The sequence below is a fragment of the Meleagris gallopavo genome, chromosome 21 (assembly GCF_905368555.1).
Source record: "Meleagris gallopavo chromosome 21, MGAL_WU_HG_1.1, whole genome shotgun sequence".
NCBI lineage: Eukaryota > Metazoa > Chordata > Aves > Galliformes > Phasianidae > Meleagris > Meleagris gallopavo.
Genome location: NC_139424.1, coordinates 5,470,624 through 5,486,184, shown reverse-complemented (window position 1 = coordinate 5,486,184; position 15,561 = coordinate 5,470,624). Strand labels below are relative to the sequence as shown.

General features: G+C 58.3%; 2 protein-coding genes across 7 annotated transcripts; both read right to left on the bottom strand.

Moving 5' to 3' along the window:
* Window positions 1-527: 527 nt before the first annotated feature.
* On the bottom strand, window positions 528-1,663 carry OVCA2 (OVCA2 serine hydrolase domain containing). The gene has a single exon (XM_085240529.1). The coding sequence runs from the start codon at window positions 1,635-1,637 to the stop codon at window positions 957-959; it is 681 nt and encodes a 226-aa protein (XP_085096655.1). The 5' UTR covers window positions 1,638-1,663; the 3' UTR covers window positions 528-956.
* DPH1 (diphthamide biosynthesis 1) lies at window positions 1,300-15,186 on the bottom strand. 6 transcript variants are annotated; one of them, XR_014887501.1, is made up of 13 exons: window positions 15,066-15,186; window positions 14,064-14,213; window positions 13,142-13,205; window positions 8,114-8,235; window positions 6,828-6,982; window positions 6,254-6,375; window positions 4,381-4,449; window positions 3,670-3,826; window positions 2,831-2,931; window positions 2,502-2,580; window positions 2,311-2,421; window positions 1,992-2,139; window positions 1,300-1,437 (listed from the first exon to the last, which is right to left on the bottom strand). XR_014887501.1 is itself a non-coding variant. In XM_085240522.1 (12 exons), exons 1-12 carry the CDS (start codon window positions 15,121-15,123, stop codon window positions 2,053-2,055), a joined length of 1,275 nt encoding a protein of 424 aa, XP_085096648.1. In that variant the 5' UTR covers window positions 15,124-15,186; the 3' UTR covers window positions 1,914-2,052. The 6 variants fall into 6 exon arrangements, 4 of the variants coding, with proteins under 4 accessions (XP_085096648.1, XP_085096649.1, XP_085096650.1 ...); XM_085240522.1 differs by lacking the exon at window positions 1,300-1,437 and having other exon boundaries at window positions 1,914-2,139; XM_085240523.1 differs by lacking the exons at window positions 1,300-1,437; window positions 15,066-15,186 and adding an exon at window positions 14,910-15,054 and having other exon boundaries at window positions 1,914-2,139.
* Window positions 15,187-15,561: the final 375 nt, after the last annotated feature.

Here is a 15,561-nt window from a genome sequence, read left to right as displayed (position 1 = left end):
GTGCTTTGGTCTACTGATCCACTCCCTGCGGTTGCCTGAGGCTCAGAGCCAGCCTGGGGAAGCATGAGGAGCCCACAGACTCGGGTGGGACCTTCCCATCCCGTCCTGTACCACAGCAGTGTTCTCTCCTCCTGGTGCTCGTGACCCACCACAGGATTGCCCAGCACCATCCTCTGCTCAGCCCCACCTGTGAGACCTCAGTGCAGCAATATAGAACAGCCCTGACAGCAAGAGCAAACTACCATGTTTAGCATCTACACTGCACTTCATCACTGAAGAAAAAGGGGATCAGAGACCAGGCTGTGAGCTGAAGTCCCTCTGGGTACAGACCCGAGGCTGGTGTACCCCAGCACTGAAGCCACGTGGCAGCCAAGCAGGATGCCTACCAACAGAGCGACAACACCAGCAGCACAGATTTCTGTGTGCTTCTGGAAAATATCAGACAAAAACCTAGCAACAGTTGAGTTTTTCTCATTTGTGAAGGCTCTTTGCACAGCAGAAGATATAACAGATCTCTTCACACAAGCTGAACCAGCAAAGAAATTTAATGCGTGAGGCAAACACCAACCCTGGCACAGCCAGGAAATGTCTTTTCTAGGCCCAGGCCCGCTGAAAAGTTGGCTTCATTTATTTAGTAGGGGATACTGAAAACACAAACCTTTATGGATATAAGAGCTGCAAGCACTGTGTGCTCTGCAGCTGCTTCCTCTGACTGAGATCATACTTTTGAAGGGACTCAGAAAGTCCATCAGGCACAGCTGCATCTCTCTCCTGTCTGCAATCCAACATCACATACATAATAAAGTTGCAAAGAAGAGACCCGGAAGAGTTGACTGCGTTAATATAGCAAAAGAGCACAGAGAGATCGTGACAACCTCTCCAAAGAGCGCAGAAACAGCAAGCTCTGCACCAAGATGCCCCACCAAGCAGCCCACCACAAACTACAGACACCGCTATCACACTGCTCCAGCCCCTGGCTGCTCAGCCCAGCCCCGCCCAGGGCAGAAACGTTCCAAGAAGCGCAGGTAGGCCTCCTTTTGTGCCGCAGCCACGGGGACGAAGTGCCCGCCGGGGTGCGTGACGACGACGGGCTCCACGAAGCACCGCGCCAGCTCAGCGCTGAGGTGCGCGGCGATGACAGCGTCGGCGTCGCCCACGACGTGCAGCGAAGGCAGGGCGATGGGCTCCCGGTAGAAGTGCTCGTGGGCCGGGGCGCGGCTGGCGAAGGCGGCCACCAGGATGGCGAAGGTGACGGGGAAGCGCGGATCCCCGCGGGCCCGCAGGGCGCACACCATAGCGGCCAGCGCCGCACCCTGGCTGAAGCCCAGCAGCCCGTCGAAAGGCCCGCGCTCCTCCAGCGCTCTCGCCACGGCCTCCAGCGATTCCTCCAGCCCTGTCGGCCGATCCGCTGCCTCCGAGGCCTCAAAAGTTCCCGGCCTGGAAAACCACCACCCACGTGGGGGGTCGTCGCTTGTTTCATCCTCACTGCCGGGCACGAGGTGCGGAGCATCGAGGGCTACGAGCTCAGCGCGGCCTCGCAGAGCCTTGCGCAGCGCGCCGGTGCGCTGTCGGAAGCGGCGCTCGCTCTGCCGGTAACCGTGCAGCGCCAGCAACCGCAGCGGCCGCCCCTCCGACATGGTGCCCGCCACGGCCGGAAGTGAGCGGCACTTCCGGCCGCCCTCCCCTTCCCGCCGGAAAGCTACGCGCTGATTGGCTATCGCCTCACGCAAGGAAAGGCTCGGAGAGGACCATCCGCCGGCGCGCCCCCTTGCGGCGGGAGGTCGCGGGGCGGGGACGTGGAGGGGGCGGCCCCGACGGGGTGCCCGTGGAACCGGCGCCGTGCAGTGAGGGGGAATGCGGGGCGGGAGGGGCTGCGGGACCCGCTTCCAGCAGGCAACGAGGCCATACGGGCCGTCTTCAGTTCCACCCCTTTCCATCCCGGTGCTGGTACCAGGGATGCCTCAAATTCATGTGGCCCCGATGATGCTCACCCTGGTGCAGCCGTACCCATGCCAAGTCCCACAGGTGGCAGCGGGGCCACCGGGACTCTGTTCAGGAGGTGGTCGTGTCCTCAGGCGAGTGGGCACTGCGGGACCCCTCAGTGCTATTCTTCAGGCTGGAGGTTGTGAGTGGCTTCTCCTGTGGGGACAGACATGGGGTAAGCAGAGAGGGGGCCACCTGTGCCCCGACCGAAGGCACCGGCTGGGCACCGGCCCCGCTCTCCAGGGAGTAAGCCACTGGGTGGCGCTTGTGACACACGGCACCGAGCACCAAGGGACACAGTGGGGACTCCCACCCCCCAGCGCCCACCTGGGCTGGCCGTGCTGATCGATTGGCCGTCCACGGTCCCAGGGACTGACTGGCATAAAAGTCCATGGGGTACGGCTGTTGCCACTCGATGTCCCCAAGAGCCACCGCTGCCTACGGGAAGGGGATAAGGGGCTGAGTGCCACACGCGGTGCTGGGAGGGGTCCTCCTGAAACGCACCGGGGGCTGCTCACCTCATAGGGTGTCAGCAGTGGTTTGTTGAAGGCCTCCCCCCAGTCGATGGAGAGCCGGGGACAGGCGATCTGCACCCACCTGTGAGGAGAATGGCAGCAATAAAGCCCCTACGGCCCCGTGTGAGGAACCCCAGGATGGCTCTGAGCACCCCCATGAGGAGCTGCTCCCCTTCACCGTGCTGTGTTCCAGGACCAAGAAACATCACTTGGATTTGGGGGCACCACGGAGGAACTCTCCATGACAACAGCCCAGAACTACCTCAGGCCCAGCACCACGTTCCCAGCACGGCTTTGGGGCTCCCCACAGGGATGGGGCCGGGAGCACTCACGCATCCACGCTGTCAAAGAGCTGCAGCTTGCTAGGGAAGATCTCAGACAGCAGCACCCGCACGAATGGCCGGCCCAGGGCACGCAGCCGTGACTCCAGGTGCTGTGGGGAGAAAAACAGCACCGTGGGTCAGGGGCTCACCAGCCTTAATAACCCACACAGCACTTTCCATCCAGAAGGCCATACAGAACCCAAAGCTCAGGCCTCTTGGGAACACAGCTCTGTGTCCCTGTCACATCCAGGGGGGCACACACGGTGACAGGGCCGCAGCTCCAGCTCGCACGCCGCTTTCCCTAGCGCGTGCCTTGGCCTAATGAAGTAATTACTGCTCAATGACAACAATCTGTTCTCGTTAGCGGCTGCCAGCCTTGGGAGGCCTGCCTGCTGCAGGGCTGAAGGCTGTGGGAGGACGCGAGCAGCGTGGCCGTGACCTCAGAGCCACCAACTATTTTCCGTGCCTTATTGTGCCCATCACCTCCCTGAGCCGTCCCCCAAAATCACTCCCAGGGTCTCTGCCCCACATCTCACTGCTGATCCCCCAAATCCCTCCCAACGTCAATGACAGCACCTTGGCTCTGCTCCCCTTGACCGTAGAGACAGTGAACTCAAGCAGGAGTTCATCCAATTAAAACCAAACCAGCGAATTAATTGCTGAGCTGCTCATCCAGGGGGGTCTCCACGGCTGGCCAGTGTTTAATGAGCCCTTGGCCAACCTCCCTCATCTGCTGCTAATTGCCCTGCCCGCACGGCTCGGGGCGGATCGATGGCAGCAAGAGAGGGCAGGCGCTGTCCTTGCCCCTTTCCCAGCCACGTCCCCAAGGTGAGGGGACCCAGCAATACCTGTAGGATGGCAGGGGATCCCTGTCGCCCCAGGGTGCCCAGCAGCAGCCCCCAGCACTGGGCACGGGCGGCGGAGCGGATGGCGGCCTGCCGGGCTTCTCGCATGCGGTCATGGGCATAATGCTCCTGTGAGAAGACCTTGCTGTAGGGATCGTACCTATGGAGCAGACCCAAACTCAGCCACAAGCAGCCCCCAGCCCCACAGATGGCCCCCAAACCACTCCGTGCCCTCCTTCATTTGCACTAATTGGCTCACAGGGCCCAGTTGGTTCATCAGGAGGGCAACGGGACCAGCCCCCCACGCTCAGCCCCTCCCCATCCCGGCTCATCAATTATAAAGGAATCTTTGATTTGTTGCTTTGTTTGACGAGGAGAATTTTAATCAAATCCCACTCGGGTTTCGGCAGCTTCCCCAGCGCCATAAAGCTGACGCGCGCCTCCCGTTCGTAACAAACGACCTACTAAGAAATTCAGATTTCACCAAATGGGCCCTGCCTTTCGCTCTTGATATTTCATCTGCTTTCAGCAGCCTCATCATCGCGCTTTATGGCCTCTGCCTGCAGCAGCCGGGGAGTTTAATGGCTGCACCTCAAAGAGCTTTCACAGGTACTTGTCAAAATGTTTATATTCAGCCGGAGTAAATGGCTGGTGTTCACTGCATGGAGCGTGGCTCCCTCTGCCCTGCTGGGATGGGGGAGGAGTTGGCCCTACCTGTAGGCGGGTATCCCCGGGTTGGAGATCATGATGGACTCCAGGTGGAAGCGGCCGTCCCCCAAATAGCTGTGGGAGAGAGGGAGAGCAATGGGAGGTGGTGGAGTCGGTGTGTTCCTTCCTGCATGCAGGGTGTGGAGGGGTGGATGGATGGATGGATGGATGGATGGATGGATGGACAGATGGATACATGAATGGACAGATGGATGGACAGATGGATGGACAAATGGACAGATGGATGGGCAGATAGATGGATGGATGGACAAATGGATGGATTAATGGATGGACAAATGGACAGATGGACAAACGGATGGACGGATGGATGGACAGACATGGAAGGATGGATAAAGAGATGGAAGGATACACGGATGGATGGACAGATGGATAAACGGACAGACAGATGGACAGATGGATGGATAGGCAGGTAGACGGATGGACAGACAAATGGATGGACACGTGGATGGATGGATGGATGGACAAACAGACGGATGGACGGATGGATAGATGGTCAGATGGACAGATGGATGGATGGATGGACGGACAGATGGACAGATGGAGAGATGGACAGACAGATAGACAGATGGACAGTATGAAGAGAAAGACGGATGGATGGATGGATGGACGGACAGATGGACAGACAGACACTTTTGGAGCAAAAATGGACATGAAGCAGCAGGGCCGGTGCTCCGTCTCTATGGCTGGTTATAGACGTTGCTGCTTCCATTTCTAATCGGATTTCAAGTCAGCAATTACATTTCAAAGCCTTTCATTCAGCTGCCCTAATGGAGTGAGGGCTCGGAAAATGAATTCAGACGTAAAACTTGACTAGATTTTTGCCCTTAATTGGAGAATGACATTTTGGAAGATCAAAGCTAATTTGTCGGCAAAAGTTAGCCCCAGAGACGGGCTAAATAAGAAAATAACAACGCGGGGAGGATGCAGGTACGTCGGGCGTGAGCACCTAGGAGGATTGCGGGTACCATGCTATGGTTCCAATGGCAGCAGAATGGCTCTGCTCATGCCTGTGCCATGCCAGCTTGGTGGCCTTGGGGACAGCAGAAACGCAATGCCTCTCCCCCAGGTCCTGGTGCAGGGCAAAGTCACAGCCCCATCCCACCTGGCTGCCCCACGGCTGGGAACATGAGGATGATCCTCCATCCCACCCTGGGTGGGTGAGATGGGGTTTAAACACCCCCAAGGGTGGGGTCCTCGTATTTATTTATTCTGCAGCGCACTGTATTCACAGTACATTAAGCATTTCCATTACCTAAAATAATTAGGTGATAGGAAGCGAAGTGCTCCCTCTAATTTGCTGTCCTTAAATAAAATTAATGTTGCTGTGATGTTGGGCCCCGGCCATTTGTCTTTTCCAATTATCCACCCGCCCTTCCATCTATTATCTATTCTGATATACGACTCAATTATTTCCTCTGTGCTACGAGCAGACGCCAATCAGAGCAGCTTTAGGAGCCGGAGGGACCCAGCCCAGCCCACGTACACCCCAGGCAGGGCAGGAGAGGGATGGGTAATCCTGGCACCAGGAAAATGTACCCACGGATTTGGGGAGGGCATGGAGATGGGATTGAGGATGGAGTCGGGATTGGAAATGGGGAAAGGATTTGGGATAGGGTAGGGATGGGGATGGCACTAGGAAGAAGAATGGCATTGAGGATGGGTTTGGGGACAAGGTTGGGAAGGGGGAGAGGGCCGCAGATGTACTGGGGATGATGATCGAATTGAGAATGGAGACATGACTGCGGATGGGTTTAAGGATAGAGACAGATTTGAGGATGGGGATGGGGTTGGATACGGAGCATGGCTCCAGCCTGGCTCTCTGCACTGCCATGAGCTGCAGGGTCCTTGGGGTACTTACACAATGGCATCAGTGTCCCGTGCGAGCCGGGGCGATGTGCAGCCCAATATCTCACCAGGGGACAGAGGCTTACACTGGGGCACACACACCTTGTACTGCGACTGCAGCTCCTGTGAGGCCGCCTGCAGAGACATGGGGTCAGCCAGAGAGACGAGATACAGAGCCCAAACCTGGCCAAGTCTGCGACAATTACAGTGCTGGGGACCCTTGGGGCACCTCAATCTGGAGAGCCACAGGGTGCCTCAGTTCACAAAGTAATGGCCCTGTGGAGCAGAGATGCTCTGCCACACTCGAACAACATATCAATTAGAAGAGAAGGGAAAATGCTTAACGCTCCAACAGCCTCATGTTTGGATAGACGTGGCTCAAGAGGCTCATTCATCTCCGCTCAGGAGCAGACAGACAGACAGAGCTGCTGGAGCTTCCCCCAGCACTGCACCGAAATACCACGTGCTCCTCTGCCTGCCCTGACATTTACAGAGCAGCTCCCAGGGGAGCTGGGGAGTGGTGCTGCTGTGAAACATTGATCAGAGTTATCACAAAGCTCTCCATCAACGCGATCGTGGCTGCCCACCTGCACTGCTGCCACAAACTGGATGGTGCTGACCAGGGCCAGGGAAGAGCCTGCGGCGAAGTTGAAGCGGATCGTGTCGAGGAAATGGGACGTGTCAATCTTGATGTCCACGAAGACGTAGAGCATCTTCAGACCACGCGTGGTATCGATGGGGACTGCCAAGAGAAAGAGTGTGAGGATGATTCTGGGGGGCTCTCCTTATGTCCCATAGCCTGGTGTAGGGCAGATGGGGGTCTGTTCACTCCAGGCAGGGGGTGCAGATGGAGCACCCATTCATTTCTCTCTGGATAACGGCAGCCCGGGGGGGATCAATGAACACAAATCTAATTACCCCCGGTGCTAAGAAGCCTGTGTCACCACGATTAAGTGAATAATTAAAGTACACAGAGTCCACATCGATCTGCAGCTCCGCATTCACTTCCCATTTTGGTGCGCTTCGCCTGAGCACAATTAAGTGCAAATTACTCCCTCCTGCAGGGCCGGAGGGATGGGGATGGTGGCTCTGGGGTGGCAGCCCCAAAAGTACCATGGGGATTCCACAAGGATAGCTGTGCTGAGCTGGTGTCAGGGTGGGCAGCCCAATAGATGCCCCCTGGGGTGCTTAATTCATAATGTGGTTTTGAGTTACAGATCTCAACCAGGAGGTCAGTATTTCATAAGGAGCCCAGAGCAATCCTATGAAGCATAAGCATCCCCAGAGCCCCTGCCCAGGCTCAGAGGGGCTGCAGGATGCTGGGAAGACCGAGGTTGCTGCCCAGCACAGCAATTCTACCGATCCACCTTAAAACCCAGAGTGTCTTATTGTTATTTTTGGGCTGATTCCATCCTGGGTGGACTTCAAAGTTAGCAGCATCTGGGACAGCAGCGCAGTTTCCATGGCAACCGGATCCAGAGTACCGTCCGCCTGGGGAGCACACAGCCTCCTCCTCCCTTCCCCTTCCAGCCAGCGCAAAGCCACGTCCCCATTGTCCCCACCGTCCCTATTGTCCCCATCCCCACCAGTAGCTCCCAGGCACTGAGGCTGTGTGCTCTGCTGATGTCAGGCTCAGGGCTGTGATTCGGGCAATGCCACTGCCAAGCAGGCACTGCGGCGCTGCGATAGGGACACGCTCCGCATGCACTGCTGCTCCCCAAATCCTATCCAAAGGCAGCAACCCAATCAGCCCGGCCCTACCCAGGCTCTCCGGAGATCACTTGGTGCCACGGCCCCAAGCTGGCACTGAGCACAGGCACAATACTGGCAGTCCCCAGTGCCACTACACACCCCAGAACCCAATGTCACCTACTCAGGCAGCTGTGTCCATAGTGCACCAAGAAGTCAGCACCCAGAGCCCGCGCCGTGTAGTCATCCACGCAGCACGCGCCGTACGTCACATCGCCCATCACCACCGCCTCAGCATCTGTAAACCTGCAGGAGGGACAAAACAGTGCAGGTGGCATCGAGGTGGCATCAGGATGGCACCGTCACGGCGCACGTCCTCCCTGCCCTCTGCCGGTGTCCCCAGCCCCTCTGTGTCCCCGCCGGCACGTGATGCGGTGCGAACGGGGGACCCCTCGGCACGCAGCGGGGAGGACGAGCACTGGCCACTCTCCGAGATGTCAACATGATTAAAGTGGAGAGCGCTAATCCGCCTCTTCAATTGGGTAAAGCTGTTTGCAATTCAGCGGATTATCCGCTCATCAAATAATACGCTGCCAGTTTCCTAATGCAGCGGCACGGAGAGACCCAGTGCAGGGCCACCGAGCTGAGGATCAGAGCCATTCCGAACCGTGCCAACCCCACAGCAGAGGCCGTGCCCCCACACCCTGGGCACTGCTGCTGCCCTCCAGCCCATGCCTGGCTGGCACTTGGAGACGGACAGCACAAAGTGGCACTGTCCCCTGGAACCCATACCTGGTGCTGCCATTGGGAAATAAAGCCCCGTCGTGTGATTTAAGCGTGCCACCTTCACCGGTGGTTTATTGCACCATTTCGGGGGATTATTAACTTGGCCACGTTCCCGTGGTGTTTTAATTAGGAAAGCAGGTATCGCAGCGACAAAGCCCCATGACTGGAGGGCTGCTTCAACCAGATGCTGATGCCTTATTTACACCAAGGTTGTGCCCCAGGCTGGGTTGGAAGACCCTTCTGACAGGATGGTAGCTGTGGTGCCATCGGGGTCCGGGTGCCGGTGCGGTCCCAGTGACACCAATGCAGGGTTTGGGGACAGCAGAGGCGTCACCCCCTGCTGGCACTGGCTGAGGGCCAGGGTCCCCCTCCCTGAGTGCCGTGCAGGGAGCGTTACGTCGGCGGCAAGAATAGAAGTGGTGGGCAGATCTGGGCAGATGGCAGAAGGTGGAGGAATGGCGGAGCGTGCAGAATATTAACAGCTCCGACCCAACGGCAGCGCTCGGGGAAGGGGACAGGGCACGCAGTGTCCCCAGTGCGGGGACAAAGCCACCATCATCTCCATCATCTTCGTGTCCTGCCCAAAGCGGACATCCCATGGGCAGGGGATGCGTTGGGGACAGCTGGAGGATGGGTGTCAGCACCCAAAGCTGCGGTCTCAATGGCACGGATGGGCACACGGCCACCCCACTGCCCATATGGCAGTGCCATAGGGCTGCTGAATGATCCAGAAGGCTCTTTCCCCACCCCCCGGTTCCCCCCAGCCCCCTTCTTTAATGAGAGGTGATGAGATGAACGTGAATCAGACTCCACACATCTCAGCAAAAGTGGAAAATTATTCAGCTCCTTAAGATTCAGGACGGGGAGGTCTGACTCAGAGCAGCAGCCAGCGCCGCTTAATTTTTTATAGATTAAAATGTATGCAAATTGGCCCAAACCCCAGAGAAAGTCCCTGGGGGTGAAGAGCAAGAAAGTGAAATAGCAACGGTGGAGGGAGGGGATGGCAGAGGGGCACTGTGCTCCCACCCATGGCACATGGCCATACGGGGATGGGGCTGAGCTGCCTGACCTCATACCACACTCCAGCCATGGGGACTGGACAGGGGACATGGGACAGACCAAGGACATTGAAGGACGATGGCAGCAGGCTCCCCATGGTGACGTGGGGACAGCACATGCCAGGGTCACCCACTCCGGATGGGCTATGATGGAGCAGCCATAATCTCCTGAGACAAATCAAAGCAGAGCACGGGGGCCTCCCCTTGATGTTTTAATCAGTTCGGCGTCGCCGGAGCCTTTCATCAAACTACAGAGGAAGGAAATGTCAATTAGCATCCACCTGCCCGCGACACGGGACGCTGCACTGCAATGGGACACAGTCCTTGCCATGCTCCATGTCCCCACTGCCTGGTGGTGTGGTGGCACGTCAGGACGTGGTGACAGGGCTGTCCCCACGGGGCTGCGAGCCGTTCGCTCCCGCCGGGAGCTCATGAATATTGAAGACAAGGGGAGGTTATTCATCTTTTCCGTCCCGCAAACCCCGTTCATTCTGAAAAACAGCCCGGCCTTAGCGTTTTCCTCATCTCCCCTAATTCATTATTTCCTCCTTTAAACAGATGGCTCCCAAAATGCCATTTATAAAGTGCCACGCTCAGCACTGGCAGAGGGTTGGGACCCCCCGCACTGCTCTGCCACGGCACGGCGCAGAGGTGACACAACCCAGTGACAAACACGGGGACCCCATCCCTTTGCCAGCACCCCCCTGGTTTTGCTCCTGCTTGACTTTTCCCAGCAAAACTTCCCACATCCAATCCCTGAGAAGGGTTGGAGGGGAGCCCCTGATCCCAACAGCACCATGGGTGCCCAAGTCCCTTTGGGATGGGTACATGGAACTCTTCACTCGACCCCAACCTTCCATCCCCCTAAAAGCATTGAGCGCAGCCCCAGCATAGAACAATGCGATTAATTAGCAGAGAAGCCCGTCGCCGAGCCCCATTACCAGGTTCCCAACTTCATTAGCACAGGAAAGCTGCACATAATTAAAATAATGAGTTTGCAATTTTACTGCAAGCGGCTCTGGAAGAGCACCGCTGCAGCTGGGCAATTATTGCCTGCGTGCAGCGCGGGGACCCGCAGAGCACCTGCAAGTGGGTCAGGATGGGGAGGTGGCAACAGGGACAGGGTTCCCATCCAACACAAGGATGCACAGCACTGTGACCCCATTGTTGGCCTTTGGTGCATCCTAGCTCTGTGCTTTGCTGGCCTTGAAGCTGGAAAACCCCCCAAAAGACAAAGCTATGGAGCAGAGAACAGCGGTGACCAAGCCACCATGGCTGTCCCACGCCCATCTGGTGCCCATCTCCTTGGTGGCAGCTTCCCCATGGATGGGCCATGGAGTTGCCAGCTCCCCAGGCTCTGCAGGGACACAAGGACATAGGACATGGACACAAGGACACAGACACAAGGACGCAGACGCCACAGCAGGATGGCGTTGGCACGTTCTGACCTCAGGAGGTAGCAGCCCTTTGCCCCACTCGCCCCACGTCGTCACCGCCCCAACCGAGCTGTTCACCATCTCCACTGAAGTGAGAACTTCATTCTCCCTAATGATGCTGTTGTGTGCTTAATGAGGGTGATTAAATCCCCCCTGTGCAGCACCATGCGCTCGAAGGACAAAGGGAACAGGGAGGGCAGCGGTGGCTGAATCCTGCACCCCAAGAAGGGTCCTTTAGGGTTGACACCACAACAGCATGGCCAAGGGACGTGGTGTCCTCATGGTGCCATCCACCAGGATGGGACAGCGCGTGGCACCTGGGGGCTCCCCTCCTTTGCTACTGTGGCCACCAGCTCCAGGGCAGGGAAGGGGCAGAGCGGTGCCACCAGCATGTCCCTGACTCCATCACCTCCCCTATTAGCAGGAGACAGGGGGGATTAGCAGCTGCACAGCCTGACAGCTGATTTTATTAACAAGGAATCAAGAGCCCAGCTGAGCCGCCTGCCATGCACGGGGAAGGAGAGGGGGTGGGGGGGTCTGCTCCTAACATCCCCCTCCCCAACACATGGAGCTGGTGGGCTGAGGGCTGCCCCCCGATCCCGAGCTGTTGTCCAGGCTTTCCCCCACGCTGCCACCCCCTCACCGGCACGAGCTCCCCTCCACCGAATTACATCAGCCACCAGAAACGGAGCCAATTTGGATGCTGCCTGGAGAGCGTCGTGATGCGGCTCCAGCAGCGCACGGCCCCGCCAGCTCAGCAGCCTGCAGGCAGCAGCGAGACCCCCACCTCAACGGGGGCTGCGGACCCCCCACCCCCCTCCACGCTCCACGATAACGACAAACCTATTAGTGCTAATTAACAGGACTTCACACCGGTCAATGCTGTCAGCGTCTCTATTTGAAAGGCTCTGTGTTAAGTGCCCGACGCTTTTCCATGTTGCTCCCATGACATCTTCATCCCTGCTCCCAGCCAACATGATGCGCATGGACCAGGAACCCAACCCTGCTCTTGTCCTCACCATCTGGGTCTCCAACCAGCAGCCCCCTGCCCTTGGCCCCACTGCTTCCCTGCAGTGGGGCAGACAAGAACCCGGCCAGCACCATGTGCACGTTCTCACTCTCATCCCAGCCCCAGGGGATGTTTTATCCAAAGCAAAAAGGGAGAAAAACCCCAGGAGAGCAGAACAGCCCTGGCTACAGAACATGGGACGTGTCACTCTGGGGTTGGTGGCAGCTTGACTCTATCCCCACTGGGACTGCACAGATTTCCATCACATCAATTCCCACCACACCAGAGCATTTGTCCCCAGCTGCAACACGGATGTCACCCAGTGCCCCCAACCAAGGGACAGACCTTGGGGTGCCCCCGGTCAGGGTGCCACCACTGCTGGCAGTGAGGGCGAGGCCGGTGGGGCTGCTGCAGCTCGGGGAAGTGGGGCTTAAGGTTTCATTCAGATGAAAGAGCCCCTTAATCCGCTGCCTTTGAAGTCAGAGACATGAAAGCGGCTGGGTGCCAAAGCCGGGGAGAGGAGGCAGCGCTGCTTAAAGGGACAGACCCACGCAGAGCCACCTGCACTCTGCACCCATCCCCTGCATCCTCCCACCCCTTATGCAGAGATGGGACAGGTGACAAAGCCGGGGTATGTGCCATGACTCCCCCCCCAGGTGCTGTCACCTCCCTGTGAGCCTCTTCACACAAGGTGACAGCGTGCTAACAGGTGCTGTGACCCCACTGGTGGTGACACTGAGGTCACAGCTCCAGGGGATGCGTCACCAAGGGCACTGTCACCCCGACAGCAGGGATGTGTGACAGCAGTGGGGACTGCAGGCGTTGGGGACGTGGTGTGACCATGCTGTCCCCGTCCCCAAGGCACAGATGGTGCTGCATTAGGTTGGGACCCCCCCGAGCCCCAATATCAGGTCAGATCTTACCGCTCAATGATATCTGCAATGGTGCAGGCAAACATGAGCAGCCCCTCCGGCATCTGCAGGGCCACTGGGAAGAGAAAGGCTGTGGTTAATGGGGGATGCTCCTAACTGGGGCCCACCCCATAGCACACCAAACCACTTCATCCCTCCCCAAAACTGAAATCGGGCACTGTGGCCTCAGAAAGCAGCAGCACAGCACAGATTTCCCAGGAACAGCTCACCCTCTGCTGCTCGCACCCACCCCGTGCGAATGCATTTAATCCCTTTCTGAACCCGCCGACACTCCTTGTCTCTCCCACTTCCCGCTGTAATGAGTTCTGGGTTTTAATTAAGCGCTGCACAGGAAGAGGTACTTTCTTCTGTTTATTTTAAACCTGCTCCTAATAATGTAAACGTGTGCCCCTGGTTCTCCAGCTACAAGAAAGAGTGGATAATCATCGCCTTTTCAGCTCTGTACCATTCATAATTCCACAGCCCTCTGTCATATCCCCCCTTCGTTTGTCTCTTTCCCAACAAAAAGAACTAAATCTATTTAATCTCCCATTGTACAGAGCTGTTCCAAACCTTTGATCGTCCTTCACTGCCCTTTCCCTCGCTGCTGCTCTCCCACTTTGGAGGTGCCAGCACAGCTCCACGTATGGCATGCATTTATTCAGTGAGATGATGCCTCTTAGCCCCACTGTCCCCACCTGGGGCTGCCTTTACCCACTGCCACCCAATGGCACTGGTGGCCAAGCACACAGCAGGAGGGTCCTGGCTGCCATCCTGAACCCATCCCAGCACTGACAGTGACCACCCCATAGAATCATTCAGGTTGGAAAAGACATCCCAAATCCCCATCTCCAACCCCAACCCAGCCCCACTGTGCCCACTGACCACATCACTCAGAGCCACAGCCCTCCCACGTCCCCTCCCCACTGCTCACCTTTTTTGGCTCCTGCCTGCCGGATCCTCCAGATGGTTTTGGGGATCTCAAAGTTGTAGTTGGAAGGCAGAGCCCCCACTGCCTCCCGCAGCTCTTCATTATTCAGCAGCTCCTCGGGGACCTGGCGGGCAGTGCGACGTGGGGCTCGACCTGGGGATACAGTGGGAGTCAAGGGGGGAAGCCTATAGGGCATCGGGTCCTTGGGGCCATAGGGACATTGTGTCCTAAGGCCATGGAGACATCACATAGGGCATGCTGACCCAGCAGTCATGGGGACACCGTGTCCTAAGGGCATGGAGACATCACATCCTGGGGCTATGGGGACACTGCAACCGTAAGGCCGTGGGCACAGCATCCTCAGGCTCCAGGGACACAGTGCTCCTAGGGCCATGGGGATCCTGTGACCCTAAGGCCATGGGGACACCAAATCCCTGAAGCCACAGAAAGACCCTGTGCCACATCCCCAGGGATGAATTGCAGCCTCCTTCGCCCAACATGGGACAATAATGCTGTTTTGGGGGGGAAAAAACACCTTTTCTGCCCATTATATCTCAGACCTCTGCATCTATAAGGCCATAGGAACAGTGTCCATAGGGCCACAGAGATGTCATGTCCATAGGGCCACACACGGGGGGATGCCACCCGTGGGGATGGGGTCGAGGCACTCTCAGCCCCCACCATCCCCAAGGGCGATACTTTCTTTTTTTTGGGGGGGAGAGAGGACATAAAAACCAACCCCAAACCCCGACGCTGACACCCTTCCCACCAGTGGGGATTCAGCAGCGTCCTCCCCCACATCCCGGGGGGGGGAGACGGGGGGGAGGGGGGCAGCGCTCCGTTATTCACCGCCGCCACGTCGATCATCGCCCCCCGACGCCGTCATCCAGCGAGCCCACGGCACAGTCGGGACGGGCACAGCCCCCGCCGCCTTCCCCCGCCCGGAGGCCCCGGTACTGGCCCCAGTTCTCCCCCACGAGGCTCGGTTCTCCCGCCGGTGCCCACCTGCGCTGCTGGCGGAGGGCAGAAGGGCCGCGCCGCCGGAGCGCGGCGGTGCCGCCATGGCGCGGGGCCACGTGGAGGCGGGCAGGCAGAGCCAGCCGAGCCCCGAGCGGGCGGGGCGCTCAGACCAGAGCAATCGATAGCCGAGAGAAAGAGAGAGAAATGGAGAGCGGTGCGCACCGCCCCGACGGGACGGGATGGATGGGGCGGGACGGGTGGCAGGGCTGGGTGTGGAGGCTCCGGCACGATGAACGCACCGGTGTTGGGCTGTACGTCGGGATGTGCACGGCGTTGAGCTGTCGGGTTCGTCCCAAGACGGACCGCGGTGATTTTGGGCTGTGCACCCTGTGCTGAGCTCCCTGCGCTGAGCGGGTGCCGCTCGCAGCTCCGTGGTGCGGTTGCCATGGTGACAGCCGCACCCGCCATGGGGGTCCCCCTCCTCTAGTATGCAAGTGCCTGCGAGTCGGGGGACCGCGGGGGAGCGGAGTGGTGGTGGTGA